Source organism: Mastacembelus armatus, chromosome 1 (genome assembly GCF_900324485.2).
Source record: "Mastacembelus armatus chromosome 1, fMasArm1.2, whole genome shotgun sequence".
In the NCBI taxonomy this organism is placed as follows: domain Eukaryota; kingdom Metazoa; phylum Chordata; class Actinopteri; order Synbranchiformes; family Mastacembelidae; genus Mastacembelus; species Mastacembelus armatus.
In genome coordinates, this window is record NC_046633.1 from 21,821,256 (window position 1) to 21,837,696 (window position 16,441).

Consider the following 16,441-nt stretch of genomic DNA (forward strand, 5'->3'; position numbering starts at 1 on the left):
TTTGATGACGTTCCAAAGGGAATGAATCAGATGATGCAGCCATACCTGCTCACTGTGGGTTACAGCTCAGTAGACTGTTGTTCACAGTGTTGTTCAGAGTGCACAAAGGAAGCAGTGGTGTCTCTCTTTGGCCAGTAAGTGCTGTTTACACTCCTGATGAATACTATTGGTAGGACCGATGATTTCTGACTTAATTTCACAGCATCGCCACCTCACAGCAGACATGAGCAGTGTGTGTGGGATTGCCTACCTGACAGGTAAATTGCCTTGTCCACCATAAACTCCTCACTGAAGCCGATGTGGCAGAAATTCCTCTTGTTCTTGCAGACAGTGATCTCCCCTCACTGTTCAAACACCTCCCTGATGATTTCCTCTGTGGATGGATACCTCCCACAAACACCATCTTTCAGTCAATCCAATCCCACTTAATTTGCACATTCATGCTGATTACGTCACTTTCTTCTATTTAAAAACAAACATCCCTGTAGGCATTGACGGTGCATAGGGGGTCATCCTAATTTTCTTTTTATCATTATTGGAAGATATGAAATGTTATTTCTTCCAAGTTATGTCATTAAGTACAATATTAGTCACTTTATCTTGAGTGACCTTTTGGGCCACTGACTAGATCTATTGAAATATTTGAAATCTAAATCCTCCTCTCAAGATGTGTGAAGTTGCACCAAAACATATTTCTATTTCATTTTCTATTTCATTTCATTTTTTTTTTCAGAAACCCAAGACCTAACTTCAAAGTGAAACAAAAACTGACTTCATCAACTTCCTTGGTGGACAAGAGCTAAACTAGAAACTCCCTTGTGAAGATCAATGGTAAATAAGAACCTATGAGTGTGGGACAGAAATGTGAACCAAAGAAAAACAAATTCTGAACTTAAGTTACATGTTTATTACCAAAATTGAAGTAGACAATTACAGAGAATCTCAAATCTCATCTTCTGATTCTCTGATGTACACTGGTGGCTAAAACCTGTTTGATACTATCTGGCCTCAGCTCGACTGTTGAGAGTAGCATTTCTGAACTCATTAACTTCAACACTGATGTTCACACTGGCAATACTTCCCGGTTTCAACCTGTACATTTGGCTCTAATTAGTTCTTCAGAGCTATTGCTGTCATCACCACCAGTAGATGGAAAATTAAACAAACACACCCAAACCAAGTGTACTAGGCCTAGACTGCCCGAGGACCATCGGTGCACTGAGCTCCCTTACCCTTACCCAACACCACCCACCACCACCACCTCCTTCCCTGTACATTGACATAACAAACTCATGTTAGTGGGCTGACAAAAACTCAATTTCAATCAGATCAGTAGGGAAATATTACCTTTATTTCATTATAGCATAAGGTATAAGGCATTATTACAAATCATCTCAAGGCATTTTACAAAAACTAAAACTAAAAACCCAACAAATCCCTTATGAGCAAGCACTTGGCGACAGTGGAGAGGAAAAACTCCCTTTAATGGAAGAAAAAACCTCCAGCAGAACCAGGCTCAGTTTGGGCGGCCATCTGCCTTGACCGGTTGGGGTGAGTGGATAGAGCAGAGAGGAAAGAACAACAACAATAAACAACAAATAGACACTGCAGATTGGTGGGACCAGTAACTGCACATCTGCAATATACAGCTCCAGGACCAGGGACACCTGCAGAAGGTACAGAGAGAGAGAACAGAGAGAGAGGGAGAGAGCACAAACTAGGGGAGAGAGAGAGCACAAGGTTAGTAACATTCAATGGTGGAATATACATGGGGGGGGTGTTAGGGTAGGGGAGCTCAGTGCACCGATGGTCCTCGGGCAGTCTAGGCCTATAGCAGCATAACTAAGGGATGGTTCAGGGTTGCCTGAGGCCAGCCCTAACTATATGCTTTGTCAAAGAGGAAGGTTTTAAGTCTAGCCTTAAAAGTACAGAGAGTGTCTGCCTCCTGAACCCAGGCTGGGAGCTGGTTCCACAGGAGAGGAGCTTGATAACTAAAGGCTCTGCCTCCCAGTCTGCTTCTGGAAACTCTGGGAACCACAAGTAGACCTGCACTCTGAGAGCAAAGTGGTCTATTGGGATAATATGGTACTATGAGTTCTTTAAGGTATGAAGGAGCTTGATCATGAAGGGATTTGTATGTGAGAAGAAGGATTTTAAATTCTATTCTATATTTTACAGGGAGCCAATGAAGAGAAGCCAATATAGGAGAAATATGATCTCTCATGCTAGTTCCTGTCAGAACTCTGGCTGCGGCATTCTGGATTAACTGGAGGCTTTTTATGGAGATACTGGGACATCCAGAAACAAATGCATGGACTAGTTTTTCTACATCATTTTGAGACAGGATGTTCCTAATTTTGGAAATGTTACGCAGGTGAAAGAAGGCAGTTCTAGAGAGTTGTTTTATGTGTGAGTTAAAGAACATGTCCTGGTCAAAAATAACTCTAAGATTTTCCGCAGTAGTGCTGGAGGCCAGGGCTATGCCATCTAAAGTAGCTGGAACCATTTTAACACTGTTCCTGTGATACCAGTCACATGCACCAGTCTCTGTAATAAGATGTTGTGGTCAATGGTGTCGAATGCAGCACTAAGATCTAGGAGGACAAGTATAGAAACAAGTCCATTATCTAAGGCTAAGAGAAGATCGTTGGTGACTTTTAACAGTGTTGTTTCTGTACCATGATGTGCTCTGAATCCTAATTGAAAATCTTCAAATAGTTCATTCCTGTGTAAGTGACCATGCCTCCCTTCTTTGAGGACGATTACAGCAAACTCCTACAGAAAATTACTATGCTGGAAACTAAAGTGCAAAGGTTAGAGATGAACCATATCATATTCCACCATTGAATGTTACTAACCTTGTGCTCTCTCTCTCCCCTAGTTTGTGCTCTCTCCCTCCCTCTCTCTCTCTCTCTCTCTGTACCTTCTGCAGGTGTCCCTGGTCCTGGAGCTGTTTATCGCTGATGTGCAGTTACTGGCCCCACCAACTTGCAGTGTCTATTTGTTGTTTATTTTTGCTGTTCTTTTCTCTCTGCTCTATCCACTCACCCCAACCGGTCGAGGCAGATGGCCGCCCAAACTGAGCCCAGTTCTGCTGGAGGTTTTTTTCTTCCGTTAAAGGGAGTTTTTTCCTCTCCACTGTCGCCAAGTGCTTGCTCATAAGGGAATTGTTGGGTGTTTAGTTTTAGTTTTTGTAAAGTGCCTTGAGATGATTTGTATTGTGATTTGGCGCTATACAAATAAAATTGAATTGAATTGAATGTGGAGACAAATGGACTATTTGGGAAAGAGGACACTACTCTACCACTCTACCATAGTATCAGACAAGAGCATGCTAGTATACAGCTAACTAGCATTAACAAGACCGAGCAACAGGAGGGTTGTGTCCGGGTAAATAAAACTGCTGGTATCAGTCCTCCCTGAAACACTCTCGGAGCAAAGCCAAAGACTAAATCACTTCCCTGTGACATGAGAATAAAAGCAACAGGCAGAACTCAGTGCCCAGAGATCTGTGATGCGACAGGCTGGCCAGCGTTATCATCCTCCTCAACTCCTGTGCTGAGGAAAGCACAGCCATGGATAACAGCTAAAGGGAAAAGGAGCAACAAAACTCATAAGGAACCAACTGTACAGCTACAAAATAGATTCGCTCCACTACTACTATCTTCATCTAATCACTTGGACAATCCCCCACATCCACAGAGAGGGGTAAGGTCTGAAAGCACATCAGAAGACAGAAAGCTAAGAGGAAGGCTAACAGGACCTCAGACTCTGATTGTGGGCGACTCTGCCATAAAAGATGTGAGACGGATGTGCAGTAACAACACCAAAGTGCTGTATTTCCCAAAAGATATGGTCTCTGACATAACAAAATCCTGAGTATTGTTGTTGAAAACCCAACTCTGAAAAACCTCATACTACACACAGGGGCAAATGATATTGTGAAGCAGCAGTCCGAAATCCTCAAAAAGGACTTTAATAATCTGCTAAACACAGTAAGGTCGCTAAATGCGGAGGTTTTTGTCAGTGGACCTCTACCACCAGTCAGAGGAGGAACTGAGAAATTCAGCAGGTTACTAGCACTCAACACATTGCTGTCAACTGCATGTGATGTCCATTCAGTACATTTTATTGATAATTTTAACCATTTCTGGGATCGCAGGCATCTTTGTAAGGGAGATGAATTGTCCCTAAATAAATCAGGAGTAAAAGCTTTCACCTCCAACCTATTTTTCTTCCTTCGCCACAATCTTCCCTCTGCCAAGGACAAGATACGACGGGAATCTGCCAAGGACAAGATACGGGGGGAATCTAAACAAAACGAAGAAACATCAAAACATCCAGAGCCAACACTCCCCTCGAATGCTCTAACATGGAGAGAAGTCAGAGCAAAGATAAGGAGACCACACCCCTCCACTAGCAGACACTGTCTGTGAGGATTCACTTCCCGCATCCCCGCAAACCCTACCTAGTTCACCATCATCCTGGGGCATCCCATTCCCCATCACCAAGAACCTCGCCAACCTGATGAAGCACATCACTACTGGGCCCAAACTGACCTCCTCCCCCAGTGTCATTTTCACCCCCAGAAGCCCCTCAAAGCGGCATGCCCCACCAATTCCTCAGCAAGCTCTGCTGCAATCATCACCCTATCTGTCTCTCTTCACCTCCAGAACATTCCTAGCAAAATCCTCCTTCAGGATAACTCCTACTGCATTCCTCTTTCCATCCACAGTGAACCCAAGGCAGGATTAAATAATTGTCACATCATAATTTTCTCTGTGAACACTGGATAACAGTGAAGAAAGGGCACTTTAATGGCAAAACAATATGCATCAAAGAAGCTAAAACAGAGAAAGGATAAGGCTCTACCAGAAAGCACCTGGAAGCAATCTGTGCCTACACAAGTGACAGGATATACATGGATTTCATGGAATAGCCTTGAAAACCAAAGAATTAGATTTGGTTCCTTTACCTCCAGCTCTCTCAAGACAAACCTGACAGTATTTGGCAGTAAGACATTTTCAGGTGCAACTGTGAAAATGTATTCAGTTCATCAATTTGAAGATGAAATTCTCATCTATGAGACATTTAAAATAACTGGTAAAATTGAGGGTAAAAATAAAACCATTAGATTTATCCCCATCCCATGGAAGGTCTATCAGAGGGATGAGACATGACACAGGCAACCATTCACACATCTGGGCAATTCAGTCGCCAACCTGCATGTCTATGGACATTATAGTATGTCATTGAGCTCAGGTGACATGACCACACCTGCCCTGACTGAGTGATGGCTTCAACCTTACATTTGCATTCTGACAGGGGATAAACTATGTTGATACTGTAGGGAAAATTTAAGATAGTCATTTATTGGTGTGTTTGCATTTTATACTGATTTTAAACTGATTTCTACACCCTAGAGGCAAATACTTTACTTTTTATTCCACTACATCAGTATGACAACTGTAGTTACTAGTACCAAAATATATTTTTTATCCCCTACCAGTGCTCTAGAAACTTTAAACATAGCCTACAGTATCTTCTATAATACAGTGGGTACGGAAAGTATTCAGACCCCTTTAAATTTTTCACTCTTTGTGTCATTGCAGCCATTTGTCAAAATGAAAAAAGTTCATTTTATTTCTCATTAATGTACACTCAGCACCCCATCTTGACAGAAAAAAACAGAAATGTAGAAATGTTTGCAAATTTATTAAAAAAGAAAAACTGAAATATCACATGGTCATAAGTATTCAGACCCTGTGCTCAGTATTGAGTAGAAGCACCCTTTTGAGCTAGTACAGCCATGAGTCTTCTTGGGAATGATGCAACAAGTTTTTCACACCTGGATTTGGGGATCCTCTGCCATTCTTCCTTGCAGATCCTCTCCAGTTCTGTCAGGTTGGATTGTGAACGTTGGTGGACAGCCATTTTCAGGTCTCTCCAGAGATGCTCAATTGGGTTTAGGTCAGGGCTCTGGCTGGGCCAGTCAAGAACGGTCACAGAGTTGTTCCGAAGCCACTCCTTTGTTATTTTAGCAGTGTGCTTAGGGTCATTGTCCTGTTGAAAGGTGAACCTTCAGCCCAGTCTGAGGTCCTGAGCACTCTAGAAGAGGTTTTCTTCCAGGATATCTCTGTACTTGGCCGCATTCATGTTTCCTTCAATTGCAACCAGTCGTCCTGTCCCTGCAGCTGAAAAACACCCCCACAACATGATGCTCCCACCACCATGTTTCACTGTAGGGATTGTATTGGACAGGGGATGAGCAGTACCTGGTTTTCTCCACACATACCGCTTAGAATTAACGCCAAAAAGTTCAATCTTGGTCTCATCAGACCAGAGAATCTTATTTCTCATAGTCTGGGAGTCCTTCATGTGTCTTTTGGCAAACTCTATGCGGGCTTTCATGTGTGTTGCACTGAGGAGAAGCTTCCGTCGGGCCACTCTGCCATAAAGCCCCGACTGGTGGAGGGCTGCAGTGATAGTTGACTTTGTGGAACTTTCTCCCGTCTCCCTACTGCATCTCTGGAGCTCAGCCACAGTGATCTTTGGGTTCTTCTTTACCTCTCTCACCAAGGCTCTTCTCCCACGATTGCTCAGTTTGGCTGGACGGCCAGGTCTAGGAAGAGTTTTGGTCGTCCCAAACTTTTTCCATTTGAGGATTATGGGGGCCACTGTGCTCTTAGGAACCTTGAGTGCTGCAGAAATTCTTTTGTAACCTTGGCCAGATCTGTGCCTTGCCACAATTCTGTCTCTGAGCTCCTTGGGCAGTTCCTTCAACCTCATGATTCTCATTTGCTCTGACATGCACTGTGAGCTGTAAGGTCTTATATAGACAGGTGTGTGCCTTTCCTAATCAAGTCCAATCAGTTTAATTAAACACAGCTGGACTCCAGTGAAGGAGCAGAACCATCTCAAGGAGGAGCAGAAGAAATGGACAGCATGCGAGTTAAATATGAGTGTCACTGCAAAGGGTCTGAATACTTATGACCATGTGATATTTCAGTTTTTCTTTTTTAATAAATTTGCAAAAATTTCTACATTTCTGTTTTTTTCTGTCAAGATGGGGTGCTGAGTGTACATTAATGAGAAATAAAATGAACTTTTTTGATTTTGGCAAATGGCTGCAATGACACAAAGAATGAAAAATTTAAAGGGGTCTGAATACTTTCCGTACCCACTGTATATAGCGAGAAGGACCAGCAGAAAAATTAACTCCCAGTAACACATGGGATTAAAGTGTTACACCCATCCTGACAGTCACTCACTCAGCAGAATACTGAAAAAATACCTTGATCACTCAAGGCCAGGAGACTTCAATACCACATGTCATATATCAAAAACACTGAACATCTGCTGGACCAGATAAAGGAAAATACACAACCCTGAGAGCCAGGCATGGCATTAATAGCCAAAGCTCCTTTGTGTGGACAAAACATTCCACTTTTTCTAAAAGTTTCTCTTTCTTTAATTTGCTTCTAAATCCTGGCTTGAACAAATTCCCTTGGTTTGAGCAGAGACTCTGTTTAATAATCTCCAGGTTTTTCTACCTGCATGCAAGTTCTTCTCTTTCTCCTGGCTTTGATTCTTACTTCGTTTACCAGTCAAGCCAGAGCTACAGATACCAAACCTTAATTACATTGACTCCCTGGGCTCAACAGCCACTTCACTGATTGTTACATTAGTACATCGGTAGTTAAAATGTTTAACTCACGTCTGTAGTAATAAATTACATAAATTTAGTTCTGCTCCCCTGATTCTTTTGTTGTGAAAGCAATAACTTGGTACTATTGGTACAATTCATTCTTCAGATATCAAATCAATAGATTGATCATTGAGTCTGTATCTCAACATATAAATGAATGCATTTATTAATGCAGCAGTAATATTATTCGAAAAACAGAATATATAACAGTATTAATATTCAGCTACACCATTTTTACACTACACTTGCACTGCACTTGTGATGCTCCATATGTTCCCAGGTTACTAATTATTTGGTGAGTGGCAGTTTAATTAGTAAATCATTGCAAAGTCTATGAGTGACGTTTCCAGGTTGTTTGCATTATTGAAAATGTGCATGTCGTAATAGAAGAATTCAACAGGTAGGATGGATTTCACAGAAGACTTCCTTTTAATCAAACTTTCTTAGCAGGGCTTGCTGCATTATTTTTTACAACATCTGTACTTTTTTCTAATATTAAGAGGCAACATACAAATTTCAGTTCATACAAAGATTAGATACTTTCAGTAAACCCTATGGTTTCTTATCTTTCCAATGATATGCTATTGTAAATCAATACTTTAATTGCCTATAACTGTCTTGTTAAGATGATGGCGGTTCAAAACTTGATATATACACAAAGTCTACTAAAACAGATTTTTCAGGTGTTTTGTCAAAATAATCTTCAAAAGTGGCATCAAAGCAGAGCAGTCTTATGTAAAAAAAAAAAACAAACAAACTGGCTAATTCATCATCAAAGGCACTGTGCTGGACATTGAGTAGGACTTCATTTAGTATGGTAAAGCTACTAAGTCTCATTACTCGCATGTATTTCACCAGCTTTGTGTCATTTGTTCGTTGTAAGTTGCTCTCTCTCTGTCTTACATTTGGACATTATAGAACATGCCTTGTGGTAGTCACAATATTTCAATTTACATGTGAACTATTTTTGACAGGCAACATTGTATTAAGAAAACAATCTATTAATCAATATATTCACATTATCTATAATATAGGTTTATGATGTAGGCCCACTGTCTGTAATTGTGGCTACTCCATAAAGCAACGTCAGTAAGTTTGTCAGATGCTATAAATTCTGAAATTTGTTTAGTTATCATGATCTGAATTGTGAAATGTAACTGTATCATATTCAAATAACTAACTGCTTTACAGATGCAAAACACTCTCATGATAATGTTCACTTATCAGGCTAACCTTCAAATTCTGCTTTGTAGACTACTCCTCTGGTTGAAAGCTGCGTAACAGTAAATGATGCCATTTCAGCAAACAAACTGTTCTGTGCATTTCACATAATTTACTAAACACTTTAATTTTGTTGTATGGCAAAAAAGGTAATATAATTGAGCATGTCAATATTACTGAACCTAAATGTATTTTTTGCACTATTTTCAGTGAAAAGACAAAAACAGTCTTTTGTCAGAGATGTTCAGCTTTTCAGTTGTTCTTCATGCCCAGTTTCTATCTTTACAGCAGATTAAAAAAATGCTCAAAGCAAAATAAGAAGATATGGATTTTTTTCACATATTGCCATTACATGATTGAAAAGTCAGAGGTTTAGGGGCGTTAGCCCTGTTGTCATTCACAATGAACAATTTTATGTGGTTTGCATTTTGTGCTTGTACAATACAGCTGTCCATGGACCAAAATTTAAGTAAGATCTAATATGTCCTTTTTAATTAATAAACTTGATTTTATTTTTATATAATATGACTATTTTGTATGGATAACCTAACAACGAAGACCAAGACAGGTTTAACACAAGACACCTTAACACAAACACCAATGCATACATTCATTCACAAAGAATGTCATGATCTATGACAGCATTCATCATCATCCTAGTTCACCTACAGTACATGCTCTGGCCCTGTGCATGTGCATATGCAAACTGAGCATGTGAGCACTTGTGAATATATCTGCATATCTATATATATATATATATATATGGGTGTGTGTTGATGATGAGTCGTGGACACAAGTTGAGGTCTGGTTGTGTGATCACAGCTTTTGACTTGAGGGTTTCATCTTCTCAACCTGAAGACTGGTGAGTTGAGCTTTCAAATAAATTACACACATTTTCTTAAAGCTATAGTAATTTTAGCATTTACCATGTCATGACGTGTGTGTGTTATATTTCACAAACAGTTTTCCTGACTGCAGTGATGAAGGGTAACATGCTAATCCTTGCACCACTGTGTTTGCTCCTGTTGTGGATGCTGCCTGTAGACTCCATGGGGGTAAGTGGAGCATGTGAAGATAAACAGGCAAATAGTAATAGCTGGTTGCACAGTTACTGGAATAAGTTGCTCACACACAGTTTGTTTGAAATTGTTTGAAAAATATAGAATTGATAAATATATTTGAAACAAGCAACTCCATTCAGTTTATTTAAATCACCAATCAAGCACATAAGCTTGACTATCGATCTTCCAACAAGTCCTCCAACAGCCTATATGGTTATATAGGCTGTTGGTCTGGACTGTCTGATATGATATCTTTTTTTGTTTCCCTTTTTTAGAACATTTTCAACAACATTTTCAACAAACTGAAGAAGATCAAGGGCATCTCACTGAACATGGCTGAAGATTCAGTTGATGACATGTACTTTGGTTGCAGTGAGGCAATGATGGAAAAAGTCATGAACCATGAAATTGTCCGTATTACGTCACAACAATTTGCATCAGACATGCAGAGAGAAAATGTGGCTCTAACCAGAGAGCACCAGGAAGCAATCTGTAATTATACAAGTAATACCATATACAAGAAGTTCAATGATGCAGTCAGGAATGATGGGAAAAACTATCCCTCCTCTTTCCAGTTTAACACTTTACATTTTTTACTCACGTCTGCCATACAGATCCTGAATAACAATAACACTTGTTACACTGCTTATAGACGAACCAAAGATAGATTTGAAGGACATGTAAACAACGTAATTAGATTTGGTTCCTTTGCCTCCAGCTCTCTCAACACAACTCAGGGCCTCTTTGGTCATGAGACCTGCTTTGAAATTAAGACTTGTTCTGGTGCATATTTGAAACCTTATTCATGTATTCCATCAGAAGAAGAAGTGCTCATTCCGCCTTATGAGATATTTAAAATAACTAAGAAAGTTATGGGTAAGAATAAAATTGAAGGACTGCATGATTGTAAACGTGTCTATATCTTGGAGACTGCAGGAATTAAGAGCACTCTAAACTGCAAAGCTGTACGCAGGTGAAAGTCCAGTGGGTTTTGTGCAGCCAGTGAAAATCTTGTTCTTCCATTGTTCAGTATGAGCATTTTAAACATGACACACTGTGTAACATTGCTATCCACTCTCTATGATCCTTAACTTTATGATTAGGGGTGATTTCTCTCTCGTCTGTGTGTTGTTTAAGTTTTTTTCTTCTTGAAATCAATAAATTGTGCTTGCTGATTATTTCAGTGGTGTTGCGTGTATGTTCTGAAGGCTGCAGCAATGTTTTATTCACTTACAAGTTAAACACCTGACTCTAAAACCTGGTGTATAATTCTGTTAAATTGCACCCATTAGCTTTATCCCCATCCTGTAGAAGGTCATGGGCCTCTGGATACAATCAGGTTGTCTATCAGACTATTAGAGGCAGGATACATAGAGACAGGCAACCATTCACACCTCTGGGCAATTCAGAGTCACCAACCTGCATGTCTTTGGACTGTGGGAGGAATCTGTAGTGCACAGACTAAACCCATGTCAACTGACCAGTTTAAACCAAAAACCTTGTTGTGATCAAACCACTGCACCATGCCACCCACAGTACTTTCATACAAAAAGAAAAAAATGCATCATCTGTTATACTATTTTACACATAACAAAGACATATTACTAACACATAAAGGTAACAAAATGCTTTCTGTGGTGCATTACAAATTTCTGTCTTTTGCTCTTCAACCTATAGATTATAAGGTCATTTAAGTGCTTACAACATCAAAAATGACCATCATGGCACTTTGAATCTATCAGCATGGACCTGCTACAGTTATTCTAACCTTATATACCATGGCCAACTTGAGCATCACAGTGTCCACTACAGTGGTTGAAGTTGGAGGTGATAACATACATTAAGGATGCAAAACCATCATGTGCATTTTCAGATATAGCATTTATTTTGATTTTTACAATGACTTTCCTAAATGTGTTTTATTCTTGGAGGAGATGGATATTCCTTATAATATATAAATGTCAACAACACTGTCGATAAGGAAGAAATAAAGACAACGTAAGAATATCTTGTATATTGCAGCTTCATCAGTAAACACTAACCACATGTTATTCACTGCTTATTACATTATTCATCTTAATGTACAGTGCTTGTTAAAAAAACTTAGATTTCATGATATGAATGAATGACAAGAATAATGGACACTGGTTGATCATGTAGCAAAAGATGCTGAAATATAAAGTAATAAGTTTAGCAAGTGAGAAAGCGACTACCGGCATTGTGTCATTTTCTGAAATTAGCTAAATAATCACCTGTTAAATCAAGATACCTGACAATAGCAGCACATTACATCAGAGCATTCACAACAGCAGCTACATCAGTAGAAAGGCACAGTGTTAAAGTACAAAGCAGAGTTAGTTTCTACAGTATAAAGCATATTTAGCTGTTTATATAGTTTTATATGTGGGTAACTGAATGTATACACTTCACTGTTCAATCATGCTTCAGCCAGTTTAAATTTACTGGCAGGTGGGTATGTCTGCATCATCTTTGGAAATTGTTTCTTTAAGTTTCCCCTCCTGGTTGTCACTTATGAAAATCATATATCTAACCATTATAATCTGTGTTGTTGAATACTTTTTTAAGTATTATGAATAAACCCAGAGTACACATACATTTCATTACTCTTCAAAAATAGAGCAGCCAATATATTTGTTGGTTTTGTAATACCCCTGATTCAGGTCACTGTTGAAGCAGAGCTTTCATAATCTGTCAGCAGAATTACGCTTCTTTCACTTTGTCATCATAAGTGCCGCTGCCCTTATAAGCTGACACATAGCCACTAGTGTCAGGGATGTCCTCTCGCCCCACTTTTCCTTTGCCTTTGCCTGAGTCGTCAAAGCGCTCCTTATGAGAGCCGGTGTACTTGGAGGTATCAGTCAGTCTGTCCACTGCTCGTGCCTTTGCTACTTTCTAAACACAACAGAAGATTAAAGTAAGAGTCAGTTCATGAAACAGACAGGCATCAGTTTTATCATTGATCATTTGTTCATTCATATACAGATAAACATTTTATCTCTTGTGCTTACTTTTCTTTCTCCTTAGTTCTTAGTTATTTATTTTTAACATTTTTCACTAATGTGCTAAAGAACTGATTTATACAGTTAAAGAGTTAAATAATTCTGATTTGAAATTCACAGTATGTGATGCCATCTGGTGGTCTGAAGAGCACAATGACAGACAATAACCTATTCCTGTAACAGTCACATTATCAATGTCAATTGACGAGATTGAATGAAAAAAGTAGTGACTGCACATTGACTCCATGTCACAAAATACAGGCATAGAGTCAATGTGCAAAGAGGCATTGTGTCTCTCCAGTTATCTAGACCAGGATCAGTTAATAAAAAAATCTGATAAAGATCTGTAAACTGCTGTGAATTTCCACAGAAATGGGAGGTTCTTCCCAAACTTTTTAACCTCTTAACCACCTTTGACCTTAACATAACCTTAAGCATTTTATATACTGAATCAAAACTTACTGGTTTCAAAAGGTAAACATGCAGTAATAAAATCAATTTGTACTCAGGCTAAAGTCAAGTCTCCTCTCCTCTCAAGTTTCCACTCATTCAGTGTCATTGAGAGAGTAAACCATGCTCTAATTCATTATGGATGATTGTAACACTGTATATTGGAGTTAATCCACTACCTGCTGGCTACAACTTGTACAACATACAGCAGTGCACTTTTTAACCAGATTCTCTAAAAGTGAACATATCACACCTTTATTTGTATGTTTGCATTGCTCCAGACAGGATTAGGGTCATTTAGAAAACTGCCTTGATTTTAGCACTTTGGTCAACCTTTGGTTGTTTAAATAAATGCCATATAAATAAAGCTGGAGTTCAGTTGACTAAAGTTGGTGGTGAATCACATAACTTTAGAAGTGCAGTTGCTGAAGGGTGATGTGAGGGTGAGGACAGATTGAATCTTTTGTTGTTATGACTCACAGTGACTCCAACATTGGTGGGCTCCTTCCCAACAATGAGCCCATAGAGCTGCTGAAGTGCCTCCTCTTTGCTTTTGCCTTTAAAACGCTTGGGAGCCAACTCGGTCATGGCCTGGTTAAACTGCTCAAATGTGATTACTCTCACAGACTTTGCTCTAAGGAAACACAATGTTGAAATACTTTAAGAAGAGAACAGCAGAACTATTCCAATAATGTTGAACATGTGTGTATGTGAATATAGTGACAAAGGGTTAACAAAACATATTATCGCACAGTTGGTTGTCAGATACATTTACATTTAAACATCAAGCACTGCAAACTGACATTTGCCATATATTTGTTTATTACTAGCCACGCCTGAGAAATGTCATTGCAAACCTGAATAAATATTTTTGAAAAATTAGAAATATGATCTTGACCGCTGTGGTGGCCATGGTGAAAGGATCTGCAAGTGCTTGGACATGCTTTTGTTTTGTTTTTTTTTAATGGCTCTGTACAATAAATTACTATCAACCAATAATACAACTCTGCTTGGCCGTTTGTTAGTCTGTAACAGAGTCGTGGGGTTACTCAATTTCTATTTCAGCTGGAGCCTGAATGAAATCTTACTTGACTTTGCTGAAAACTATGTCAACATCTGTGGTGGTGACGTTCTTGCCGTCTATGATGAGACAGTCCTTGCAGAGCTTCGCAAAGTTCTTGCCATTCATTTCCTTCCCTGTGGCCTTGGTGTCTCCGTGAACTGCAAACTTCTGGAAGGAGGTCTCCACCTCCGCTACAGACACCGAGCCCTCAGCCATGCTGACAGATACACATACAGTTACATGCATATCTGGTCAGTGTGCAGGCAAGCAGAAGGATTCAGGTGTTACTGACACAGGTGTTTGTGTTAATGACACAGACATAGACAGAAGTGGACAGTGGTTGTCAGCATAGTAGCTGCATGTAGTTTTATTGCCCGAACCCTAAAACTCCCTTAAAAAATTTATAGCAGCTGTTCGTGTTTGTCCTTTTGAGGACGTTCTGTATAATTATACTCTATTAGCTGATTGACTGTCTGCTTGCCAAGAAATGGCTGGGATGATAGTCTTTCTAAATTAACATTTTGTCCCTCTCTAATGCACACACACACACACACACAGCTAGACATCTATCACTGTCCTGTTAGTGTTATTCAAGCAGCTCTCAGGCCAGTTTAATTCAATCATCTTAATTTCCAAATGGCTGCTCTGCTGCTCGGTCTGCAGTGAGGGAACAAACATGCGCCTCATACTACCACCTTTTTCTTTATTCTCCTGCACCAAACCTCTATCACATGCACTTCCACACAAACCAAAACAGACTTATCCAGGATTTATTGTAACCATTACTGCTGTCTGCTGTTCAAGCTGATAAAACGAGGATGTGCATTTAGTAATGTTAAATCATTCTAAGAAACTATTTAAAAAGGAGGAGAAACATTTTGTTTAAAGATTGACAGTATTTTCATAATTACATTTTATTACTCATTTGCTGTGTTACTGTAAGTATCAGTGCATGAACAGCGATGCCAAAAAAAACCCCCCAGGAAGTAAAGAGTGTACCTGCTGCCGTAAAGGATGGTGTGTAAATATTCAGGAATATCCTGATTTGCGTAGAGATGCTTGACCTCTTCGTCCTCCTCCTCTTTCTTTTTCTTTCTCCTCTGCCTCTCCTCCTTCCTGCCCCTCCTAGGTTTCCGCACAATGACGACAGCGAGAGAGAAAGAGAGAGGGAGAGGCAGGACTGGGAAGGGAAGGGGATGGGAGGAGGGAGAGAGTACCGACCAGTACAATCAATGACATCATGGGCTCAGCCTCTCTTGTCTCTATTCAGTCTCATTTACTCCTCGCCTCTATGTACAGACTTGTTTCTGTGGAAGGATGTATCATGTCCTAATTATATTATTTAATTTCACTTCATTATTCTTTTATTTTCTTTTATTTTTTCACCTTTTGAGAAAGGTTGTAAATAACTATTATTTTCTTTCATTGTTTTGTTTTTTCTCCCCTCTGCCCCACTAAAGTACTATCTCCATCCTCTCTCCTAATCTCCAGTTTGCTCTCTTTTTTTCTTTTCCATTTTCACAAAAGCACTCTTGTCTGGACAGAGATGAGAGTGGCCCTTTGAAGGACAAAGAGCATTGACAACATAAAGCTCACACATTACAGGAATGATAATCAGATCTCAGTTCATAGCAGTCCAACTGCGGATCAGGAGCAAACCATTTTTTATGCTGTAAAATGCTGATGAGAGTGAGATAATTGTTATGGATAATCATGTATTTTCAAGTTTCATATCAGTGTCCTAATAGTAGCATCAAGTGTCATGTCATTTCATTATCTTAGAGAGTTTAGGCAAATGTTTGATTTGAGGATTAAAATAATGTTTTGACATTCCTGAAGAAAAGACTATTACTAAGGTGAGCTCAAATTAAAACATTCAAAATGTATAATTTCAAAAGCAGAGCTCAAACAGTAGCAG

At 39.5% G+C, this 16,441-nt stretch overlaps 2 protein-coding genes across 2 annotated transcripts; one reads left to right on the forward strand and one right to left on the reverse strand.

Moving 5' to 3' along the window:
• Nucleotides 1-9,978: 9,978 nt before the first annotated feature.
• Nucleotides 9,979-11,070, forward strand: LOC113128127 (ecto-ADP-ribosyltransferase 5-like). The gene is made up of 2 exons (XM_026303191.1): nt 9,979-9,984; nt 10,266-11,070. Exons 1-2 carry the CDS (start codon nt 9,979-9,981, stop codon nt 10,965-10,967), a joined length of 708 nt encoding a protein of 235 aa, XP_026158976.1. The 3' UTR covers nt 10,968-11,070.
• Nucleotides 11,071-12,010: 940 nt separating this feature from the next.
• tppp2 (tubulin polymerization-promoting protein family member 2) lies at nt 12,011-15,643 on the reverse strand. The gene is made up of 4 exons (XM_026303750.1): nt 15,523-15,643; nt 14,549-14,740; nt 13,941-14,094; nt 12,011-12,903 (listed from the first exon to the last, which is right to left on the reverse strand). The coding sequence occupies exons 2-4, from the start codon at nt 14,737-14,739 to the stop codon at nt 12,712-12,714; spliced, it is 537 nt and encodes a 178-aa protein (XP_026159535.1). The 5' UTR covers nt 14,740; nt 15,523-15,643; the 3' UTR covers nt 12,011-12,711.
• Between the last annotated feature and the right edge of the window lie 798 nt (nt 15,644-16,441).